General features: G+C 35.8%; 1 protein-coding gene across 1 annotated transcript; it reads right to left on the minus strand.

The window, feature by feature from the left end:
• Positions 1–3,378: 3,378 nt before the first annotated feature.
• LOC129260123 (uncharacterized) lies at positions 3,379–13,977 on the minus strand. Its single transcript, XM_054898168.2, has 3 exons — positions 13,905–13,977; positions 9,212–9,368; positions 3,379–5,383 (listed from the first exon to the last, which is right to left on the minus strand). Exons 1-3 carry the CDS (start codon positions 13,925–13,927, stop codon positions 5,213–5,215), a joined length of 351 nt encoding a protein of 116 aa, XP_054754143.2. The 5' UTR covers positions 13,928–13,977; the 3' UTR covers positions 3,379–5,212.
• Between the last annotated feature and the right edge of the window lie 9,529 nt (positions 13,978–23,506).

Consider the following 23,506-nt stretch of genomic DNA (forward strand, 5'->3'; position numbering starts at 1 on the left):
TACGACATCGCTTCGGCTCCGTGTTCAAAGAACTATTTTCCTTTTCCCCTTCCCAATCTTTTCATAAGTGGGGGAGGGGGGCGTTTTGACACGCCCCTCCCCTCTCTCTTCATTCTTCCATCTTGTCCCACTTCGCCTTTTACATCGTCTTACCCTTTCCCTCCTCTTTCCTTCTCTGTTTCATTTTTGCTAGTAGTGGCGGGAGAATATGGCAAGGTCCCCTTTCCCACCTATTTGATTTGCTCCTGGCAAGATGAACGATCGAATAAGGATATTAATGATTTCCAACATGGAAAATATGGCATGAAAGGAGGGGAGCCTGCCTGTCCAATGCATCCGAAAGAGAAAAGATTCAAGAGGTAATTATGAAAAGGAAAGGTGGATGAAAGAAATAGACGACACATAAAGCCGAAATAGAAACTTCCACACAGATTTCCTTTCAGGAACTGGGCTAATTGGCTACGATGTCGTCTTCAGTTCTCCAAACACCACACCACCCTCATTACTGGCTCATTTTATATCAATATCTCATTCTTTCTCAGCCCGCCCGCACCCCCCCCCCCCCATCTCTCTCTCTCTCTCACACAAACACACGCATTTCGGAGCTTTCACCTCAGTGCTCACTTTCTCCTCTCTTCGTCTCTCTCTCTCTCTCTGCCTCCTTCCTTCTCTCTTTTCTCCCTCATTTTTGCTTCGGATCCTTAATTTCTTCGTCTCTCTCTCTCTCTCTGCTCCTCCATTTTTTGCATGCTCCTTCTCTCTCTCTATTACTCCTCTTTCTCTCACCCCCACCCCTATTCTCCCTCTCTCTCACTCTCTCATTAATCCCCGTTCTTCTTCTTCCTTGATCTTTACTGTTTTCATCTCCATCCAGGTCAATTTTAGCAAGATCAATATTAATGTTTGCTGCCATCTGGCGGCAAAATCACATCAGTCTTGCCTCGATCTCCATTTTCACAGCAGTTAATAGTGAGGTTTCAAAGCATTAATTTTTTTTTTAAAGGTGACCTCCTATAAAGCATTTTACACAGTTTTCTTAAAATCGGCCCTCAAAATAGAATTATCTGACTGGCGGATATCGGAGAAGAGATCTAAACAAGTGGAATGCCTCTGGCCGTCTCACCTGCATCACGCGATTCAATATAGCAGCAGTGCTGATTTTGAAAACTACTATAACTCGCACAAGATGTTCAGTGATACTTGGTTACTCTTATTTCCACGTTTTATGAACTAGACCAATACACTTTAATATAGAGATATGATGGCAATTCAACAAATACCCCCAACGTGGCCAAAGTTCTTTGACCTTACATGACCTTTGACCTTGATCATGTGACCTGAAACTCGCACAGGATGTTCAGTGATACTTGATTACTATTATGTCCAAGTTTTATGAACTAGACCAACACACTTTCAAATTTATGGCTGTAATTCAACAAATACCCCAATTTGGCCAAAGTTCATTGACCCTAAATGACCTTTGACCTTGATCATGTGACCTGAAACTTGCACAGGATGTTCAGTAATACTTGATTACTATTATGTCCAAGTGTCATGAATCAGATCCATAAACTTTCAAAGTTATGATGGTAATTCAACAGATACCCCCAATTCGGCCAAAGTTCATTGACCCTAAATGACCTTTGACCTTGGTCATGTGATGTGAAACTCATGCAGGATGTTCAGTGATACTTGATTAACCTTATGTATAAGTTTCATGAACTAGGTCCATATATTTTCTAAGTTATGATGACATTTCAAAAACTTAACCTTAGGTTAAGATTTTGATGTTGATTCCCCCAACATGGTCTAAGTTCATTGACCCTAAATGACCTTTGACCTTGGTCATGTGACATGAAACTCAGGCAGGATGTTTAGTAATACTTGATTAACCTTATGGCCAAGTTTCATGAACTAGGTCCATATACTTTCTAAGTTATGCTGTCATTTCAAAAACTTAACCTCAGGTTAAGATTTGGTGTTGACGCCGCCGTCGCCGTCGCCGCCGCCGCCGCCGTCGGAAAAGCGGCGCCTATAGTCTCACTCTGCTATGCAGGTGAGACAAAAATCATCATCATATTTCAATAATGTCACAATTTTGCAACCAATAGAAGTCATTTCCAGAAGACAAGCACAAAAACGTTATCAAAATTATGTCAGGGTGTACTGCCCATTTACATAAGGTTCAAAACGTGCAAACTGGGTTAACAATTAATCATTAAATGAAATTGCCTATCCAAATTATTGTTGCATGCGCTTTTCGCTCGGTAGACTGACTAGGACCCAATCAGAATTGTTCTTTCAAATTAGTGATTAATCGCTAACCTTTGTGTTGCGGTGCGCTGGGGTGGAAAAGGGGAAAAGAAAGACAATCCTTTGGAAATTTAATATTACAAGCAATGACTGTTTAAGAAGCAATTCAGTAAAGATTGAAGGGATGCCATTCAAATATTAACCCACTGTGTCAGGTCCTGGGAAGGGTACAATTTTTGCAAGTGCTAGCCTCAAAATTTGGTTTGAGTTTTTTTGTGTTTTTTTTTCTTCTTCTTTCTTTCTTTTTAAAGGACAAGTCCACCCCAACAAAAACTTGATTTGAATAAAAAGAGAAAAAATCAACAAGCATAACACTGAAAATTTCATCAAAATCGGATGTAAAATAAGAAAGTTATGGCATTTTAAAGTTTCGCTTTATTTCACAAAACAGTTATATGCACATCTCGGTCGGTATGCAAATGAGGAACTGATGACATCACTCACTCACTATTTCTTTTGTATTTTATTATATGAAATATAAAAAAATTCTTATTTTCTCGTCATTGTCATGTGAAATGAAGTTTCATTCCTCTCTGAACACGTGGAATTCCATTATTTTAACATTTTGTGCTTCAGGCAAGGAGGTCCTATTCGTCAAATTCGTAAAAATTGAAATATTGTATAATTCAAACAATAAAAAGAAAAGAAATAGTGAGTGAGTGACATCATCGACACTCTCATTTGGATGTAACTGACTCGTTCATATAACTATTTTTTTTTAAATAAGCGAAAGTTTGAAATGTCATAACTTTCTTATTTTACATCCGATTTTGATGAAATTTTCAGCATTGCGCTTGTCTGATTTTTCTCCATTGATTCAAATCAACATTTTTCTGAGGTGGACTTGACCTTTAAGCTAAACTAAGCCTTCTTCCTCGAATGCTTTTTGGTTCGTTTGGTTTGTTTGTTTTGTTTACAGGTAAAAAACAAAAATCATTTAAAACTTACTGATTGTGATATACATGTACCCCTCTATCCTATGTGTCTACAATTCTAGTTGAGTTGATTATATCAGCAGGAGATTATGTCACACACATTAAACACATTTACGTAAAACCCAAGAACCGCCATGGAAAAATCATATTATGATAAAATTTAATATTCATTGTTGATATTTTATACATATTTTGTGCATTACAGCTTTCTGTAAAACATTCTTAGTGTTACTGTTACATCTTCACATATTCAAAATAGTTTAAAATAATTGTAACATTACATTGCACTAATGGAAAATACAATACGTTATGGAAATTGTTCTTTTGTTTTATTTCTAATATAGCATCAGCTTTTCATTTCTCATCTGCTAAATTACCTAAATTTGAGCATGCTAAAAGTTTTAAAGGGAGTTTAGATGTTCATGGGTGGTATTGAAGACTCACCTCATGAAGCAAGACTATGATGTGGACTTCCTTGTTATTTTGATCTCCAACTGATAACTGATTCTGTAATTTTCTTGTCTATCAATTACTTTTATTTCTATGTATTTGTTTAATTCATGTTTTGCATTGTACACTCTTAAAATAGTTGGACACAAAATGCCCAACTTTTAACCATCCCTGGGCAACATAGTACTGTCCACACAGCTATTGGTTAAAAATCTGTCCAAATTGGGTAATAGAAACTAATAATTGGGTAATAAATTTGCTCAATTGGATAATAATTGCCCAGAATATATATATTTTACCAACCTACATTACCCAACACAGTGGACACTATGTTGCCCAACATTTTAAGTGTGTAAGTAGTCCAATTTTCAATGTACACCTTGAGTGTCATTATCTGATTTTTAAAAACTTAGATTATCACTATTATTCACATGATGATAAATTAGTTCATTAATCAATGCAATATATTCAATCAATATTTAGAAGAATTGTGATCCAGTGGTTTGTTCCCTTAACTCTTGATTGTGAGATTCAAGGTCAGTGATTCAAAGCCCTTCCTAATGTATTTTTGAAGACCTTTATCCAGATAAAACATAGTTATCCCACGCTAAACAAAAGCACATTCAATCAATTTTAGAATGATCACAATCCAGCAGTTCATTCACATAGCTCTTGCTCACTTTTCTGTTTCAAGGTTATTGGTTCAAACCACTACTGCAATATCAAAGGCCCTCTCGATTGACCATGGTTCATCAACGAAATGCATGTACTTTCAATCAATTTTAGAATAATCATGGTCCAATGATTCATTCATTTAGTTTTTGATCTCAACATCAAGGTTAGGCGTTCATATCTCTCCCCAACACATTGTAAAAGTTGCCCCTCTCCTGACTCAGTGGGTCAGTCAGTGAGTTATGTGTATGATGAAGCTTTAAATGTACCCTCAATAGTGAAATCACATTATAATGACAACGTCTATAAAGGTCTTGGTACATCACTGAATCAAGTGTTTAAAGACCACCAAGGAGAAGTACATGTACAGAGGTAATGGTAGGCAGTCTTTTTCTTCGGTAAATCATCCATCAGAAAATCACATTTAAGACAAAAATGTGGTCATTGTCAACAAATAATTCATTAATGATTAAACATCGGAACCATTGTTCAACTATTTTCACCCAATGTCTAATGGATGTTGTTGGTTGGTTTTTAACGCCACTCTCATTCAAAAAAGAATTTATGCGCCATACAGGGACAAGCTGGCCCTGTATAAAGCCTATGTGATTACAGAAGTCAGTAGTCAAGGGCTTAATTTGGTGATGTACAAATAATATATAACAACAAAGCCTGAGAAAGTCAAAGCTTCTACCTTGTTTTAAGTAGAACCCTGTACTAAAATTGGTGTAACTGAGGTAATGGCAGAGACTGTGTTGAATGTGGAAAGAGAGTGTGTAAAAAGTCCCTTGAAACCAAATATTTTTTTTAAATATCTAGTTGACATTTTCTGCTTATCTGTGTTATCTGTCTGCAGAGCTGCCATTACCGTTCAAAAGACCCTTTTCCCTGAGAAGCTTCTGTAATTGCCCTTCTTCCATCATCCTTTGTAGGTCGGTTCCTCCTCCGAGGTAGTCCTGGTCCAGGAACACACTGGGAACAGTCCTAACACCCGTCAAGTCCAGAAGAACATCCTGGATGGAGAGAGTCAATAGAAAAGAAAAGACACTATTAAAGCCTTTTGAAAGCTTTGACGAAGGGTCAATAATTTGAATAATGAGTATCATCCAACATTTGAATTTACAAAAGTTCAGGGTGCCTGGGGCCATTGATTTTTTCCCCTCTCAATCCATTGATTCTATGTGAAAATTTGAATTTTGAGCCCATCCCATACTTGAGAAATGGTGTGATACTGAAAAGAAAACAATTCAAAAATATTTTATTTTTAACAAGCAACCGGCCAAGATAAATTTTCAATTAAAATTGCAAAGTTTGTAGTTCTACTGTACACATTTTTTTTTCAAATTCAACATCCTTCGCTGTTTAATAGCAAACATAATGAATTGAAATACTAGTGACAGGTCTTTTGGAAGGAATTTAACTATCTCATAATGAATATAAAGGCAATCAACTGAGACTGCTGTATTGTTGCTGTTGTGATTTCTGGCATCTGTTATTGAAATATGAATATGTAGAACTGAAATGTATTGCTTTTCATAATAAAAAGTGCTATGTGAATAATATCTATGTACACCAACAGACAGTGGTGTTATGAGTCAAAAGATTAGAGTGGGCAGAAGATGGTTTGTGAAGAACAAAAAATGTTAGTAGACACAAGTGAGCACAAATATTTAGCTTTTAAAAATAAAAATCTAATTTTGTGACGGATTGTGACATACATGTAATACACTGTACCCTGAAAACAATTTCATGCTTTTCCCTTTCATCATCTTCAATTCTTTTTTTTCTTTGAATTTCTTGATCGTGGAACTTCATTCATAGAATCCCTCCACTTAATCAGTAGGCCAGAGAAAGCAAATAATTGTTTTTCGATTGAAAATAAAAACGTATTAGATATTTGATTCTCAAAATTGTCAACAATACCATACATGCATCAATTAGTATTATTTTTCTTTACTTTGGTTTCATAACATTTAGGATCAATTGAAAAATCTCAAACCATATAGTTTTATTTGCTCTTAAATACGTTGCCAAATATGATATGAAATCAATAATTGTGGTAAGAACACTGATCTGCATAGAGGTCTGTGGTAAGAATCAACAAGCCTTTTCAAATAATTTCAACTACAATATTTTCTTCTATAGATGGCGCAATTCACACTCTGTCTCCAGAGCTATTAATAACTAAACAAGGTTTGTAGTTTCAGTTCACAAAATGTACAGTAATATGTATTTTCTTGTGCTTGATTACCAAACACTACACTCAATATTTATTTGAATCCAACTAATGTCAACTGATACTTTAAAGTGAACTTGTCTTTAATCATTCTTCACTACATGCTTTTAAAGGGGAAGTTCACCCTGACAATAAGTTGTTTTTACTAATTTAAGAAGAAAAAAATAGAGAAAATCATTGGTGAAGGTTTGATGAAAATAAATAAAAGGATAACAAAGATCTTAATTTTTAAATATTTGATTTTGTGACATCACACATGAGCATTGTTTTGTGACATCACCCATGAGCAGCTCCTATATGTCATGTGATATAAGTTTTCAAAAGTGAAACGAACTAGTAGCCTTAATAGCACCACCTCGAGTCATCGACTACCTATATCTGGTCAGCATAAAGCAACACTCTGAGCTGAGTAGTCATGTAATATAGGCCCACTTGAATAATAAATTCACTACTCAGTACATTCATATCACACTAATTATGTTACCAAGTAGCAAAACAAGTACTTTAAGATCAAACAGATTCTAGTTTCTCTGTATGAATAAAATTATAGACTAATTTATTCTGTGCATTATTGATGGTTATTTTAAAATGTATATTTTTTAAGACTAGTCGATGAGAAACAACACAAAGTGTTGGTCAGTTCGCTCCCCCTTTTGCTTTGAGATTCACCCAAAGTGGCTTTGGCTATCTGGCTACCCCGCCTCAAAAAAAAAAATCATGACCATGAAAGAAAGATGAAAGAAAGGAGAAAGAAAAAGAAAAGGAAAGAACAAACAAGTGGAACGCCTCTGGCAGTCTCGCCTGCATTACGCAATTTAATATAGCAGCAGTGCTAACTTTGAAAACTACTATAAAATAATCATTCACAAAAACATCATTCATATAATGACATAATACCACGTTCATTGACCATAAATGACATTTGAATGGAGACTTAAGACTGTCAACTACACCCATGTCCACATTTCATTCACTCTATCCATAAACTTTCAAAGTTATGATGGCACTTCAACAATTACCCCAACATGGCCTAAGTTTATTGACCTTAACTGACCTTTGACTTGGTTTTGTCACCCGATACTCACAGGGGATGTTCAGTGATGCTTGATTACTCTTATATCCCAAGTTTTATGAACTAGATCCATAAACTTTTAGAGTTAGGATGGTAATTTAACATATACCCCCAACACGGCCAAAGTTCATTGACCTTAAATGACCATTGACCATGGTCATGTGACCTGAAACTCGCACAGGATATTCAGTGGTACTTGATTAACCTAATGTCCAAGTTTCATGAACTAAATCCATAAATTTTCAAAGTTATGATGGTAATTCAACAAATACCCCCAACTTGGCCAAAGTTCATTGACCCTAAATGACCTTTGACCTTGGTCATGTGACCTGAAACTCGGGCAGGATGTTCACTAATACTTGATTAACCTTATGTCCAAGTTTCATGGACTAGATCCATAAATTTTCAAAGTTATGATAGTAATTCAACAAATACCCCCAACTTGACCAAAGTTCATTGACCCTAAATGACCTTTGACCTTGGTCACGTGACCTGAAACTCTAGCACGATATTCACTAATACTTGATTAACCTTATGGCCAAGTTTCATGAACTAGGTCCATATACTTTCTAAGTTATGATGTCATTTCAAAAACTTAACATTCGGTTAAGATTTTGAAAATAATTTTCCCAACACGGTCTAAGTTCATTGACCCTAAATGACCTTTGACCTTGGTCATGTGACCTGAAACTCAGGCAGGATGTTCAGTAATACTTGATTAACCTTATGTCCATGTTTCATGAATTAGGTCCATATACTTTCTAAGTTATGATGTCATTTCAAAAACTTAACCTTAGGTTAAGATTTGATGTTGACGCCGCCGCTGTCGCCGCCGCCGCCGCCGTCGGAAAAGCGGCGCCTATAGTCTCGCTCTGCTATGCAGGCGAGACAAAAATGAAATATAGTATAATTTCCTGAAAATCATAAGAACATATCACAAAATTTTTTTTTTTTATCAAGAAGGTCCACAGTTTCCGCTTGCCATGTCTGTTCCTCTTAATATTTTTTGCTCATTACGCCACTGGTCCACTACCAACATTATCTCCTACTTTAACTGCTTAAAAGGTGTTCATTTTGTATACAAAAATCTTTGGGCTCTGTGTGGGGAAAAAAAGTAGTGATTTTGATATCAATAATCCTTCCAAACTTTTGTTGTGAACCAGCCATCCTTTATGTGTAGGAATGGCAGTGTATTAGTTGGAGAGCGTGGAAGATTACTGCTTGGATTAAAGGTGTTCTGGTTGTGGTTGAGTAGTCACATCCTGTCATTAACTGATCCACCAGTCCAGGATCTTGCCCAGCAGAAGTGTTAATGTTATGCAGTGTCCCCTATTCATGCTGGAAATCTGTCTATGGCTCCTAGCTGCTTCCCATCATCTCCTTCTCTCAACACCCCCAAAAACTACTACTTTCTCCTTACTACACCACACATAGCCCACAGATTTTAAACAGTTAAACCACCACAAGTCAATACAGTGTCAGTGTGAGATGAACCTTCCCAGCCATTTTCAACGTTAACTCTATCCGCCTCACCTGGATATCCTGTTCGTCTGTCCTTTCTTCAATCTCCAAGACCTTTACCTTAGTAGCACCAGCCTCTTGTAGGACGGACTTAGCCATCAGGCAGAATGGACAGTAGCTCTTGGAGAAAAGCATGATCCGGTGGCTTTTGATGAGCCCTTGGACTAGGCTGTGGATATAAATAAGACCATTAAATAAAATTTATTAAACAAGAATGGCCAAAGTCCATGACAATTAACTTTGAGTACACTGTAGATCAAGAAAAGAAAATATGCCCAAAAGGCTTCCCTGCTCTCACAGATTTGCAGCTAATAGTGAATGTCTCATTCCCATGCAGCTGACTAAACTCGTTGCAGCGTTGCCCTACATTTAGGCGAATCACAACTGCACAGCATGTATCCAACAAGAGTCCAAGAAGGCTACTTAAAACAATTTTTGATACAGGTAGACCCCCTCTGGTACATTAGGCACATATATTATTTTCACCAATCAGAAATTCAGAATAGTTGCATACAAAGATAAAAGCCTTGCGAAATGTTTGACCAAGTTCAGAAAAGAACACTTGCCGGTGATTGAGTAACACAATACATGTACATTTGAAATAACTATAAATTTTATCAAGCTACTTGCGCAACTGGATTACATTCATTTTTCTCACTGGTTTCTCTTTGTTAAATATCTATTTTTTCTGGTCATTTGAATGCATCCAACATGAAACTATTAATTGCGTATATTTTTCAATCATAATGTGGACATTTTTGTTTGAAAAATAACTGCTTGCCCAATCAGGCAAGTTGAAAAATGTTTGCCCGCTTAAAATTACTGATGCACCTGTTACAGACAGTCATATATGATATAATTAACATATCTAATATTATTTCATACTCAACGATATACATCAGCGATCCTATTTTCAATCTCAGCAAGCAATTTTTGGCAAGTATATGCTCAGAGGGGCAGGCATCAAACTCATGCCATTCTGTATGCAAAAGACATACGTATGTACGATCAAAACTTTATCTAATTTATATCGCTGCACATCCATCTCCTGTCTTGTTTGGTGCCATTAATTTGAAATTTGGAATATCACTTAAGTTTCGAAATCATACAAAAGAAATGACTGGGATGGAATAACACTTGTCATAAGAGTCTTGCCCATGAACTTTAATGTTGACGTCAAAATGAACTTTGACCATACCATGTGACTTCCAAACACAATAACATGCAGGTCTCCTAAGTACATCTACAACCAAATTTTGGTCGAAAAGTGACATACCGTTGCAGAGTTATGTGTCATAAGAGAGTTTTGCATGTAAACTTTAGCGTTGACCTGAAAATGACCTTTGAGGCTTTGACCTTACCATGTGACCTCCGACTGCAGCATAACATGCAGGTCCCCAAGTCCATCTACCATAGATAAAAATTATTATTTCACAAATACTAAAATTTAATTCGTGATTATAATTAGTATACTACTAATTATTTATAATCACATATTAAATTTTAGTATTTGTGAAATAATAATTTTTATATATGAATTGTTCTTCAAAACGGCATCGCTAATCGGATGTACGTCATAACGAAGCGGTTCAAGGGTCAGGTCTATTGTATTTGCTTTGTTGACAAACGGATCGAGGGATCTACACGAGATCGGTCTGGTAAGAAACGTCAAATTTTTACCATTTATAGTGAAATTTTTTTATCCCTTTATACACATTAGGCGCATGAAGGTTCATAGTAAGCTTGTAACCGATTTTGCAATCGGCAACCGATTCCATTCGATTTCACCACAATCGGCAATCACTTGCCGATCTTCGATCATGCCCCTTGAAGGAAAAAAATCGAAAATAAAAAATCGGCGTAGATCTGGTTACAGTGCGTGATCGCTCAGAACATATTTCAAGATTGTTTTTGAGGTGCTAGCTATTTAGAGGTCGCATTATTCAGGGAGAAAGACGCGGTATTATCTATGGCGATGTTTAAGAGGATAGATATCTTCTCTTCCAACTCATGGTGATAGCGGATGCCGCCGTGAACTTTGAAAGGTCGTATTACCGACGGAGCTCACTGCGTTACTCTCTTACATCGTTTATGATTATATACATTTTATTTTCAACCTCGTGGTGATAGCGGATGCCGCCGTGAACTTTGAAAGGTCGTATTACCGACGGAGCTCACTGCGCTACTCTCTAACCCCGTTTATAATGATATAAATCTTCTCTTCAACCTCGTGGTGATAGCGGACCCCGCCGTAAACTTTTAAAGAGTGTACTATTGACGGAGCTTATTGCGTTACTCTCTTACATCGTTTATGATGATATTCATTTTATTTTCAACCTCGTGGTGATAGCGGACCCCGCCATAAACTTTTAAAGACTGTACTATTGACGGAGCTTATTGCGTTGCTCTCTTACATCGTTTATGATGATATTCATTTTATTTTCAACCTCGTGGTGATAGCGGAAGCCGCCGTGAACTTTAAAAAGGTCGTATTACCGACGGAGCTCACTGCGCTACTCTCTTACCCCCTTTATAATGATATAAATATTCTCTTGAACCTCGTGGTGATAGCGGACCCCGCCATAAACTTTTAAAGACTGTACTATTGACGGAGCTTATTGCGTTACTCTCTTACATCGTTTATGATTATATTCATTTTATTTTCAACCTCGTGGTGATAGCGGAAGCCGCCGTGAACTTTGAAAGGTTATATTACCGACGGAGCTCACTGCGTTACTCTCTTACATCGTTTATGATTATATTCATTTTATTTTCAACCTCGTGGTGATAGCGGAAGCCGCCGTGAACTTTGAAAGGTCGTATTACCGACGGAGCTCACTGCGCTACTCTCTTACCCCCTTTATAATGATATAAATATTCTCTTCAACCTCGTGGTGATAGCGGACCCCGCCATAAACTTTTAAAGACTGTAATATTGACGGAGCTTAATGAGTTACTCTCTTACATCGTTTATGATGATATACATTTTATATTCAACCTCGTGGTGATAGCGGATGCCGCCGTGAACTTTGAAAGGTCGTATTACCGACGGAGCTCACTGCGCTACTCTCTTACCCCCTTTATGATGATAGACATCTTCTCTTCAACCTCGTGGTGATAGCAGACCCCGCCGTGAACTTTCAAATCATCGTGCGTGCTTGCGTCTTTTACTTCATTTTAATTGCACTTGCGACTTTAAGATGATGCGTCGTAAGAGATCATTCCAATAATTCTAAATCGCTAGCACCTAAAAGTACTTCTAAAAGATGTCCCGCCGATCGTTCATTAACCTGTGATCTATGAGAAATATTTTCATTTTATTTTCCTTTGCGCCTTTGCTCGGAAGATGCGTCTTTCGTTTATCTTTCTAATAACAATCACTCGGTTTATTTTAAAGCAATAACACCTCAAAACCCCTGGCTTTAAAACATGTTCCAAACGATCGCGCATGTTGGCGACATCCATTCCAATGCATTCGTCTTTGTGACTTTGTCAGGAAGATGCGCGCGACCGCGAAACACATTTTGATGTATTCCTTTGTTTTTAAACATCGCCGATTCGATTTTCAATTCGATTTCGATTTTAGAAGCTTAACTGCCGATCCGATTTTCGATCTGATTTTTGATCCGATTTACAACATTAGTTCATAGATAAATAAAAATTTAAAATTCACCATTACAAACCGATTTCACCCTCTAAGTTACTAATTATGGATTTCCTAGGGAAAACCATCCGGGTGTGTACCTTATGGGCACTAGTATTCAACCCGGCATAATTCAAAAATTTGGACAAATTCCCCCACATATTTAGAAATAGGGAATTTATCTTAATTTCATACCTTTGTTATTTCCAGTGTAATCTGTTGTCGGTATTTTCTTTATCAATCTGTCGACTGTATGCGCGGAGGATTGAATTATGCGGCAATGACCTTTTGCACTGAAATGCACTAGTATTCAACCTAGTGATGATAGATGGCTAATTTCAAAATGGTTTAGATTGCTAAATTAGATCTAGATTTATGTAAGTCTCTGGCTTTGATTAATTCCCTGTTTGGTCTCATCTCAATTGGTCTAGTCCATAGTCGGATGGGACAAGGCCAGATTGAAAGACAGGGCCATCTTTCATCGCTAGGTTGAATACTAGTGCCGACGGATTGAATACTAGTGCCAAAAACCATCGCCATATAATTCGATCGCCCGCGCACACAGTCAACGGGTTGAAGATAAAATAACGGAAAAAGAATAACCAGCATTTGCTCTTGGAAATAAGACGGGTCTGGAATTCAGGTAAATTCTAATTTCTATATTTCAGAATTCTATATTATTTGAGGAAACTCTCCAAACGGGTTGAATACTAGTGCCCTTACGGTAGGTCTCGCTGCAGCGTCTATGAAAAGAGTGTCAAGGCTCCATGTCTGAAGAAGTATATGTCAAAATATTAAAAAATATCAGACATGGAGTCCTCAAGGCTACGTATTACACTGAACGAGTTCCAAACTTGGTGCGACGACAAACACAATAATTAATGGGTGGGACACACACTACAGTTTACTATAATTTTACCAACATTTTTCAGAGCTTTACAAACGTTTACCAAGCCTGTTTCTAGAGCCTTGTAAGAAATTACACAATTTTACTAATAATTCACGGGATAATCAATCGAAATGATTAAAATAGCCTTAATAAAATCTTTTGAAAATAATTACCATTTCACACTGGAGGCTGCCATTTTGTCCAGATTCTGTGCGTATAAAATCGGCCTGCCAAAACTCGGCAAGCTTGCACCACCCAGTACACCACCGGTGGTGCACTCGTCTAGGGTCATTGGCGGATCCAGGGGGTGCGAGTGCATGCTGATTTTGTTAGAATTACACCTAAATACATACTTTTTGTAGTCATTGTAGTCATGATTATCATACGCATCTCAATAGTCAAATATTGCGAGCGCGAAGCGCGAGGAGAAAAATTAGGAAATTCACACCTGAAGAGGGGCATTCTAAGGCTTGTTTGTAGGAATTCAAGTAGACCATGCGTATTTCACTAACCAAATGATGCGAGCGCACGCTGTAATTTTTGATATGCAGATCAGAAAAAGGGACATTTTAAGGACTAATTTTAGGAATTCATGAAGAGCAGACATATCTCACTAATCCACTAATGCGAACGTAAGCACGGACGGGAAATGTTTTATATATATTAAGACCTTAAAATTATATCTTACTACATAAAACAATAATAATTCGAAGTGCGAGGAAATATATTTGGTGTATATTGACTTGAAAACGGGAGGTTTTAGTACAACAGGATTATATATATCGTTAAACAGACAATGCGAGCATCAGAAACAATGAAGACATAGGCCCTGAGCAAATTATATTTCATAAACGGTTATGATTTTTTTATTTTAATGTAATATAACATAACATAATTATAATATAATATAACATAATTAACAATAAGTTCTTCCTTCCCACTACGTTTCTCTCACTTTCTCCCTCTTTTTCTCTTTCTCCCGTTTTTTTTTTTTTTGGCCAGCCGATTTGGGGGGCACGTGCCCCCCATGCCCCCCCGTAGTTACGCCACTGTGTATATCTCAATATTAATTCTAAAGCATACTACTTAAAATCCCCATTCCAGGACAGTTTATCAAAAATTTCGGCTCGCGATTTGCGCTCGAATAATATTAAATCATGCATCTTATTCATAATTACAAAAGTGCTTTAAATGTCCAGTTTTCAAGCCATAATATTAACAGATTTCGCACTCTCATTAGGCTTGTTAGATTAACAAATAAGATATTAATTTAATAATCAAAATGCCCCTTTTTCAGAAGTTTAATCTTGCGCTTAGAAAGAGAAATAGGAAGATAGTCATCATTTTCATATTGCATTGTTTATAGTAAATAATAAGCTTGTTTGCACAAAACCATTTACAATTAATATTTGTTAGTTCAGTACTTACGGTTTCACACAAATGATAAATATTTTTATCAGAATAAACAATATTTGTATCGTCGGCAGGGGCGGATCCAGCTTTTTATAAAGGGGGGGGTTGGGGTGGTATGCGAGGGAGCGTAGCGACCTAGTCCAAGCGAGCGGAGCGAGCGAGGGGGGAGGGTGTGGGAGGGGGGTGTCCCCCCTCCCACAGTAGGGAAAATTTTTGAAAATCTGTGTGTGAAAATGCCCAACCCCCCCCTCCCCCAAAAAGAAATAATAATAATAATAATAATAATAATAAATGAAATAAATACATAGAAATAGAATAAAATAAAATTACAAGTTTAAAAAAAAAGATAAGATTAAAAAAAAATGGAAAATCTGTGTGTGAAAATGCCCACCCCCCCCCCCCTCCCCCAAAAAGAAATAATAATAATAATAATAATAATAATAATAAATGAAATAAATACATAGAAATAGAATAAAATAAAATTACAAGTTTAAAAAAAAAGATAAGATTTAAAAAAATGGTCCCCGGATTTTTTTTTTTGGGGGGGGTTGCAACCCCCCCAACCCCCCCTCTAGATCCGCTTCTGGTCGGCATACATGATAAAGGAAAGAGATTTGACGAACATGTGCAATGAACGTCACAATAGGGATCGCGAGTATTCCTTTTACAACCAATCACAATGCAGTAATTGCGCGTCGTGACGTAATAATGATTTGACCCCAGTTTTTATCATGCGCGCCTCTAGCAAATGAAACAAATCGTTTCTAAGCAAATTTTTGCCATTACTATCCGTAGACTTTCAACCTACGAACGTAAAATGGGAAACCTTCTTACGAAAGTGAGCCCTTTGTGTTGTTGCCGTTCACAAAAAGGTAAAAACAAAATATATATTCTATTAAACGTGTTAAATCTCATATTTAAGCATAATAATAAAAAATATTGGTGGTATTACTTTCAGAAAAACACAAATAAAAATGTTTTATTAGTGTTAAGACGTTATTTTTCATGGAGAGCTCAATAGTCAAAGTAAATAAATCAAAATAAAAAATGTGGTGTAATGTCGCGAATGAAGGAGCTAAGTTTATGAAAAGTTTTCAGTAATAGTAAGGGTCAATGTTGAAAATATGCGAGAGAGCGGAGCGAGAGAGTCTTTGGAACTCGGTGATCAGTAAATCTTTCGCTACAAGATCGAATTTTCCAGATATTAAATAGAATTCGCAGGGGGGGGTGATGAAAATACAGTTATTTCACCAAAATTATCCCTTTTATGATAAAATTATAGGCAGCATCCCCCTGAAAAGAAAAATCCACCAACTCGCTAGACAAGTGGATTTCCCTATACAATATCTCGTTTATTAATATCATTATAATCACTGGCAGATCCCCCCCCCCCCCTTGAGAGGTACAATTAAAATTTGTAATGTAAATATGCCGTTAAAACCCAAGTGTTGCCCCCCCCTTTTTTTTTTTTTTTTCTTGTCAAACTTTCCTCGGGAATATCCAAAAGGTCTGTAAATACTTTCATCAAGATCTTTTGCTTATGCATGCCCTACTATTTTTTGTGAGCCTTCCTGAAAAAAATAAAAACTTATATCTTTGTTTTATCTCTTAAAATTTTGCTCAAAACCTTTATATTTTCTCCTTAACTCTCGGGGCATCTTTAGCACTCTGTACAGTGGATTTGACGCTTTATGAGTTTAATTAGTATTCGATATCCTTTTCTCTTCTCTTTTTCCAGTGAAAAGGGAACCAAGATCACAACCCGGCATGGACACAGATGACTATGCATATGCTATTGCCTTAAACAATGAGTAAGTTTTTACATCTCAATTGAATAATATTTCCTGAATGAATTTAGAAATGTTATTCTATGCCAATAGGCATAATAAATAAGTACCGACTATTTCATATTGTTTTTTTTTCCTTGTGGGTCTTCGGTCTAATAGGCACTTTCGATTAGAAAATATACAGTTATTTCCTTGGTTGGATCGGACAATCATTTCATTCATGTTTCACTCGGGTTGTAATGTTTTTTTTTATTGTTTTTTTTTTAAACCAAATAATAACATCTATACCCCGCCCCCTACTCGTCGTCCGGCCTTTGCCTAGTAAACTAGGGCCCATGTGTCACCACCCCACCGCTCACACGTATATGCATCTTTGCTATTTCTTTGCTTTTTCTTTCTGTGTTCACAGATACCAAGTTGAGATTCATTCTCAGCCAGAAGTATTCAATGTAAGTCAAAAGAAAATTTACAACATACGTTTTTCATAAAATAATATAATCAACATGATTTATAATTATAATCATAGATATATAGAAGTAGTAACTAGTAGTAGAAGTAGCAGTAGTAGAAGTAGTAGTAGTAGTTGTAGTAGTCGTAGTAGTCGTAGTAGTCGTAGTAGTCGTAGAAGTCGTAGAAGTAGTAGTAGTAGTAGTAGTAGTAGTAGTAGTAGTAGTAGTAGTAGTAGTAGTAGTAGTAGAAGTAGTAGTAGTAGTAGTAGTAGTAGTAGTAGTAGTAGTAGTAGTAGTAGTAGTAGTTGTAGTAGTAGTAGTAGTAGTAGTAGTAGTAGTAGTAGTAGTAGTAGTAGTAGTAGTAGTAGTAGTAGTAGTAGTAGTAGTATTAATAGTAGTAGTAGTAGTAGTAGTAGTAGTAGTAGTAGTAGTAGTAGTAGTAGTAGTAGTAGTAGTAGTAGTAGTAGTAGTAGTAGTAGTAGTAGTAGTAGTAGTAGTAGTAGTAGTAGTAGTAGTAGTAGTAGTAGTAGTAGTAGTAGTAGTAGTAGTAGTAGTAGTAGTAGTAGTAGTAGTAGTAGTAGTAGTAGTAGTAGTAGTAGTAGTAGTAGTAGTAGTAGTAGTAGTAGTAGTAGTAGTAGTAGTAGTAGTAGTAGTAGTAGTAGTAGTAGTAGTAGTAGTAGTAGTAGTAGTAGTAGTAGTAGTAGTAGTAGTAGTAGTAGTAGTAGTAGTATAGTAGTATAGTAGTATAGTCGTGAAAATGTCACAATAAAAAAAATAGTGATACTTTTGTTTGAATTAATGCTACTTCTCTAATTTGCTTTTTTCGTAGAAGCTTTAAACAATTACAATACACAGTTCTATTGATGTCATCTTTGTTTTGTTTTGTATTTCTATTTAAGGAACCAGTCACAGATCCTGAACCAGAAATTCAAGATGTCTGCCAAGCCGTCAACAAGGTAAATACAAAACAATTTTATTGTCAGTTTTCACAAGCATCCGCATTATTTTGTTTAGAAATTTTTTGGACAAGACATTTCTTTTCAGAAAAAGGAGACTAAAATATCGAAATAAAGACCTGATAAAGAAATATGTGTTTTTTTATGTTTTATCCCGTTTAGGATGAATTCGAAGACTTGGACACACCAAGAAATGTCACACAATTCATCCAGGTAAGCCTGCAACATGGATATCTATTCTGAAATATATAGGGAGGGAAAAAAATTGAATAAAGAAACAATCATCACTCTTTATATTTTTATTTCATTATGATTATGCATGAATCTATTATGAAACATAAACACTGAAATAAAATAAATTAAAATAGATCCGCTTTTTATTTCATTTTCTTCCAGACCATCTTTCACGACGCCGCTGTCGATCTCGAGGTTGACATGTTCATTGAAGACATCTTAGCTGTAAGTATGGATAGTCAATATCAGTTCATATTCATTTATATGCGATAATGGTATCATTATATTTTTATTAAGCAGCAAAATCAGCAGCGTAAGGAGCCAAAATTTTGAAGGGTCCAGACACGGCGTATGGGACAAAAGTTGCAAGCGAGCGAAGCAAACGATCACAATGTTTCATTAATTTAAAAAAATCTAATTTTGCAATAGATTTTGATATAGTATTTAGAAATTTAAAAAATAACGTGTTTTATATAGTTATTTTCCTTCCCTTTTCTTTCTTATTCTCATTATATTGTCTTAATTACAATATTTTGGGGGGATATATGCCTCAACCCTCCCCGCACCCAACTGTTCGCCAATGAGCGAAATGCTATAGCGTATTGATTCAAATTCAGCATTCGTCAGGCTCCTATTTTGTTTTCACAAAATGATATTAGTTTTTCTCCAAACTTTTACAGGGTGTGGCTGAGAACTTAATTCAGATAGAACAAAAGATCAAGCCTTACATTCAGGTATTGTGTAATGTTTCGTCATTTACTTTTTTTCTTCATTTTGCCCGTTTGATTTTTTAGTTTTCTCTGTCCTCTTCTCTAATCATCATGAATATAATTTTCTTTGCCCCTTGTTCTTTTTCTTCCTTTTCTCCCAATTTTTCCTTCTTCTTCTTCTTCTTCTTCTCCTTCTTCTCCTCCTTTTTCTTCTTCTTCTTCCTCTTCTCCTTCTCCCCCTTCTCCACCTCCTCTTCCTTCTTCTACTCCTTCTCCTTCCCTTCCATCTTCTTCTTCTCCTCCCCTCTTTTATTTTCCTTATTTTTCTTCTTTTTCATCATCTTCTTCTTTTGCAATCTAAAGTAGATCTAAGCAGGGAGAGATATATAGATTGCGAGAGATAGAGAGAATGGACAAATTTCATTGGTTCATTATCTTTAACGTGATTTCTTTCATCCTATTTCCCATGCAGACCATCATTGGCGAGGCTATTCTTGATCATGAGATCCAAGTTCACTTGTCTGAAATCTTTTATGTGAGCATTTCATTTTCTTTGTCTTCCCTTTAGTCCTTTTTACACAACTTTCGATCATATGCATGTATTGTTTCTTAAATTTGTTATATTTGTAAACTACTATTTATAATGTGTATACTTCTATTTCTAATTTCCCGGCAGAAGAAACCTTAAGCAAAGCAAGCAAAGTAATGTGTAAACTACTATACTTCATATTTGTAAGCTACTTTTTTCAAATGTTTTAGTCGAAAATCATTAACATAGTTATGTTTCGAAATGATATATGACTATTTTTTTCTTCTTTACTTTGGCATAATTATGTCAAAAATAAACAATGAAATTCTTACTATAAGCTCTCTATCCATCCCCAATTTTTTGGCACTATTGCAACGTATTAAGTATAGATTATTGTTTTAATTTGATATCTGACCATGTTACTTGGATGTTTAGTTCCCCAAATCTATAATATTTTCTTCTCTTTTCTCCCCCTCCCCGCACCCATTCAGAGTGTGACAGACGACTTCCACCTCAAAGAACTTCACATTAAGCCATACATCCAGGTATTTACCCGGGGTTAGAGTTTCTTTTAAGTATATCCTATTCCTTTACATGTATCCCTCCTTAGTGTATTTCCTAGAAATTATGAAAATCCATTGTATACAAATTGTCTATTTTCATAGGAAATGGGTATTATGTAATTTGTTTAACTGAACGAAAAAAATAGATTTAATCTAATATTGTCATCTATAATACTGATCATAGCCATCTTTTGTCGTTTTATTGTTCTTAATATTCATTGGCAAGCACAACACGTCTTGACTTAAGGGGATACACTAAATATTGCAGAGTGTTCTTATGTATACCGGTATATAAATATTCCAATCTCTGGACTAACACACTCTTTTGGATCTCAACAGTAGATGGCGTAGTTCAACCTTTTCATTATAACCACCTTTAATTGGATCTGTTTCTGTTTAGACTGTTACACAGGATGCATGTCTGGAGCTTGAAATTGAGGAGTACCTGGATGGAATCTTTGCCGTGAGTATTTAATTATCGATCAAACTCAGGTCATTTCTATAGCATAAACTTCTAAATGAAAACTAGACAAAACGACTAGATTAATAGTCAGTTGGATGTAGATGTAATAGTTAGTCATATCCCAGAACTTTTTTATACTCTGGAATTATGAGAAAAAAAAACAGTATAAAAATGATAAGATAAAATTATAAAAATTATGGCTATTTCAATATTGTAATATATATATACAGACTAAAAATGACTACAGTATATAAATAGTCATATTGGTGCAAGTGAAATGTCTAGTCACATATATATGTATTTGGCAGGAATGACTGTGTTCTCGTCAACTTTGACTAGATATTATTTTTAAAAAGACTGAAATGCAGTTTCATGCAGTTGACTCTTTGTTCTAGTAATTTTTCAAAATATATAGTTTTATGACATTTCTTTTCTAGAATCGTAATAAGCTTGCATAAAGCATACCAAGAGATTATTAAGCTACACATCTTGATATTTATTAAGATTACTCTGCATATATCATTTTGTTCATTCTCATTAAGCAGACTTTCATTTCATTGTGTTGTGTTTTGCAGTCTGTCACACAGGACATCGCTCTTGATCGAGCGATAGACAATTATCTCAACGATAGTTTTGCTGTAAGTAATTACTATTCTATCATTCATTTTCTTGGAATGCTTTCATGAATTTAATCGTATTTTGCAGGTATATCTGTACGAATTTTATGTAATAAATGAAACGATTCATTTATCATAATGAAATTTTATAAAAAAATATCATGTATGTAATATATTCAATAATTTGTTTGATTGTTAAAATGAATACGTATTATAAATATATATTTAAAAAAAAATGAAATATATATATATTGTATTAAACAATCAAACAACGAAACATTGTTATTCATCTTTTGAAATTCGTGATTTAATTTCAGACTGAGCTTTCCGACCTGAAGTGCAAATCTTCTGCTAAGAATATCGTCGAGGTAAGTGCATACCGATTCTTCACTTTGCATTTTATTCTGGGTGTGTGAGTGTAATTCATTTTGCAAGTCGCCAGCAGATGAAATCGCGTGTAGGTAATTTGCAGTGCATAAAGTGAAAATTTGAACATAATTGACTTATTTTTCGTTTCGAAACTTGAAAGGGTAGAAATTGTGTAACATTTTAACAGAACATTATGATAACTCCCCTCCGCCCTCACCCTTAACAACAATTTTTGTTCTGTTTCGAATACAGAAGGTTGAGTGCACGTATCGACCATAGTTCTTACATGCATGCACATTACATCCTCATTCATTTTAAACAAGTTGTTTCAAATCCATATTCTTACTGTTAATAAAGTCAGATTCAAACTAAAACTTGATTCATTATTCATTGATTTTCCGCAGATGATTACCCAGAGGGCAGCATTTAAATGCCATATTGATGCATTCATTGGCGAAATATTTGAGGTGAGAAAACCATTTATGCAACCTTAGCCAGGGGCGGATCCAGGAGGGGGCCGAGCCGGCCCCGGCCCCCCCTATTTTTTGACAACCTGCAGAAAAAGTGTACTATAGGAAAAACACTAAAGAAAAGTAGGAAAGAGGTATCATACCCAGGATGTGTAATTTACAACATCGTAACGGCCGGCCCGACCCCGAAAGGAAACAAAAAAAAGGGTGAGGGGAAGAATTGGAAAAAGAACTTTATATAAAAAATTTTAGGTCTAAGGACATAAAATATCAAAGAATTTGAGCTCGCGCTTCGCGCTCGCATTATATATTAAGACCACATGAGATACCTTATCTTGTTTATAACAATAAAAACTAACATATTATACTTAAAACTTCAGTCGCTAGTAAGGACTACCCCCTGAACCCCCCCCCCCCCCCAAAAAAAAAAAAAAAAAAAAAAAAAATCAGATTATAGCGGCCAATCGAGAAAAATGTTGAAGAAAATATTTTTCGGCCCCCCCTATTGGCGAAAGCTGGATCCGCCCCTGTTAGCTAATAAACACAAAATGGTTGTTGTTAAGTGGATTTGGGGCTCTCACTCAGCATAAAGAATATTTACGCCATCTACGTTCGCATTTCCTTGATGTTTTGAATGTGTTCATACACAAAATGATTTTTTTCTAGTAATTGCACTATGTATGACCCATCAGTGGCTGTAATACAAGAGAAAGGAGGGCAAAATCCCCCATTATGATTTATCTTGTAGTGAAAAATTAAGAGACAAAATGGAAGAAAAAAGAAAAAGAGGGGGCAGGGAGAAAGGAAGAAAAAACTGGACCGTGTACCTTATAATTCAATAAGAAAATATGATGTCATCTTTCTTTAGGCCACTGGCCTCTAACCTCCCCCCCCCCAAAAAAAAAAATATATATATATATATATATATATATATATATCCTTTTAGTCAGTATTGTCAAATGCGTGAAGATGTGAAAATGAGTCCAACGTCAAAGTGGCACTTTATTTGAAAATGTCACAATGGCAATTATAGATTTGAATTGGATTTTTCCCTTCCTTTACTCTAATTCCAGGATGCCATTGCCAAACAAATGTCACCAATAGAGCCATCGAAACCAACACCACAGCAAACATTGCTGAACCCACCATTGGTCCAACCACCACTACTACCCCCACAACCAGAACCAGCAAGGGCACCAAAGTCAGAACAACTGC

The sequence above is a fragment of the Lytechinus pictus genome, chromosome 5 (assembly GCF_037042905.1).
Source record: "Lytechinus pictus isolate F3 Inbred chromosome 5, Lp3.0, whole genome shotgun sequence".
Lineage (NCBI taxonomy): Eukaryota > Metazoa > Echinodermata > Echinoidea > Temnopleuroida > Toxopneustidae > Lytechinus > Lytechinus pictus.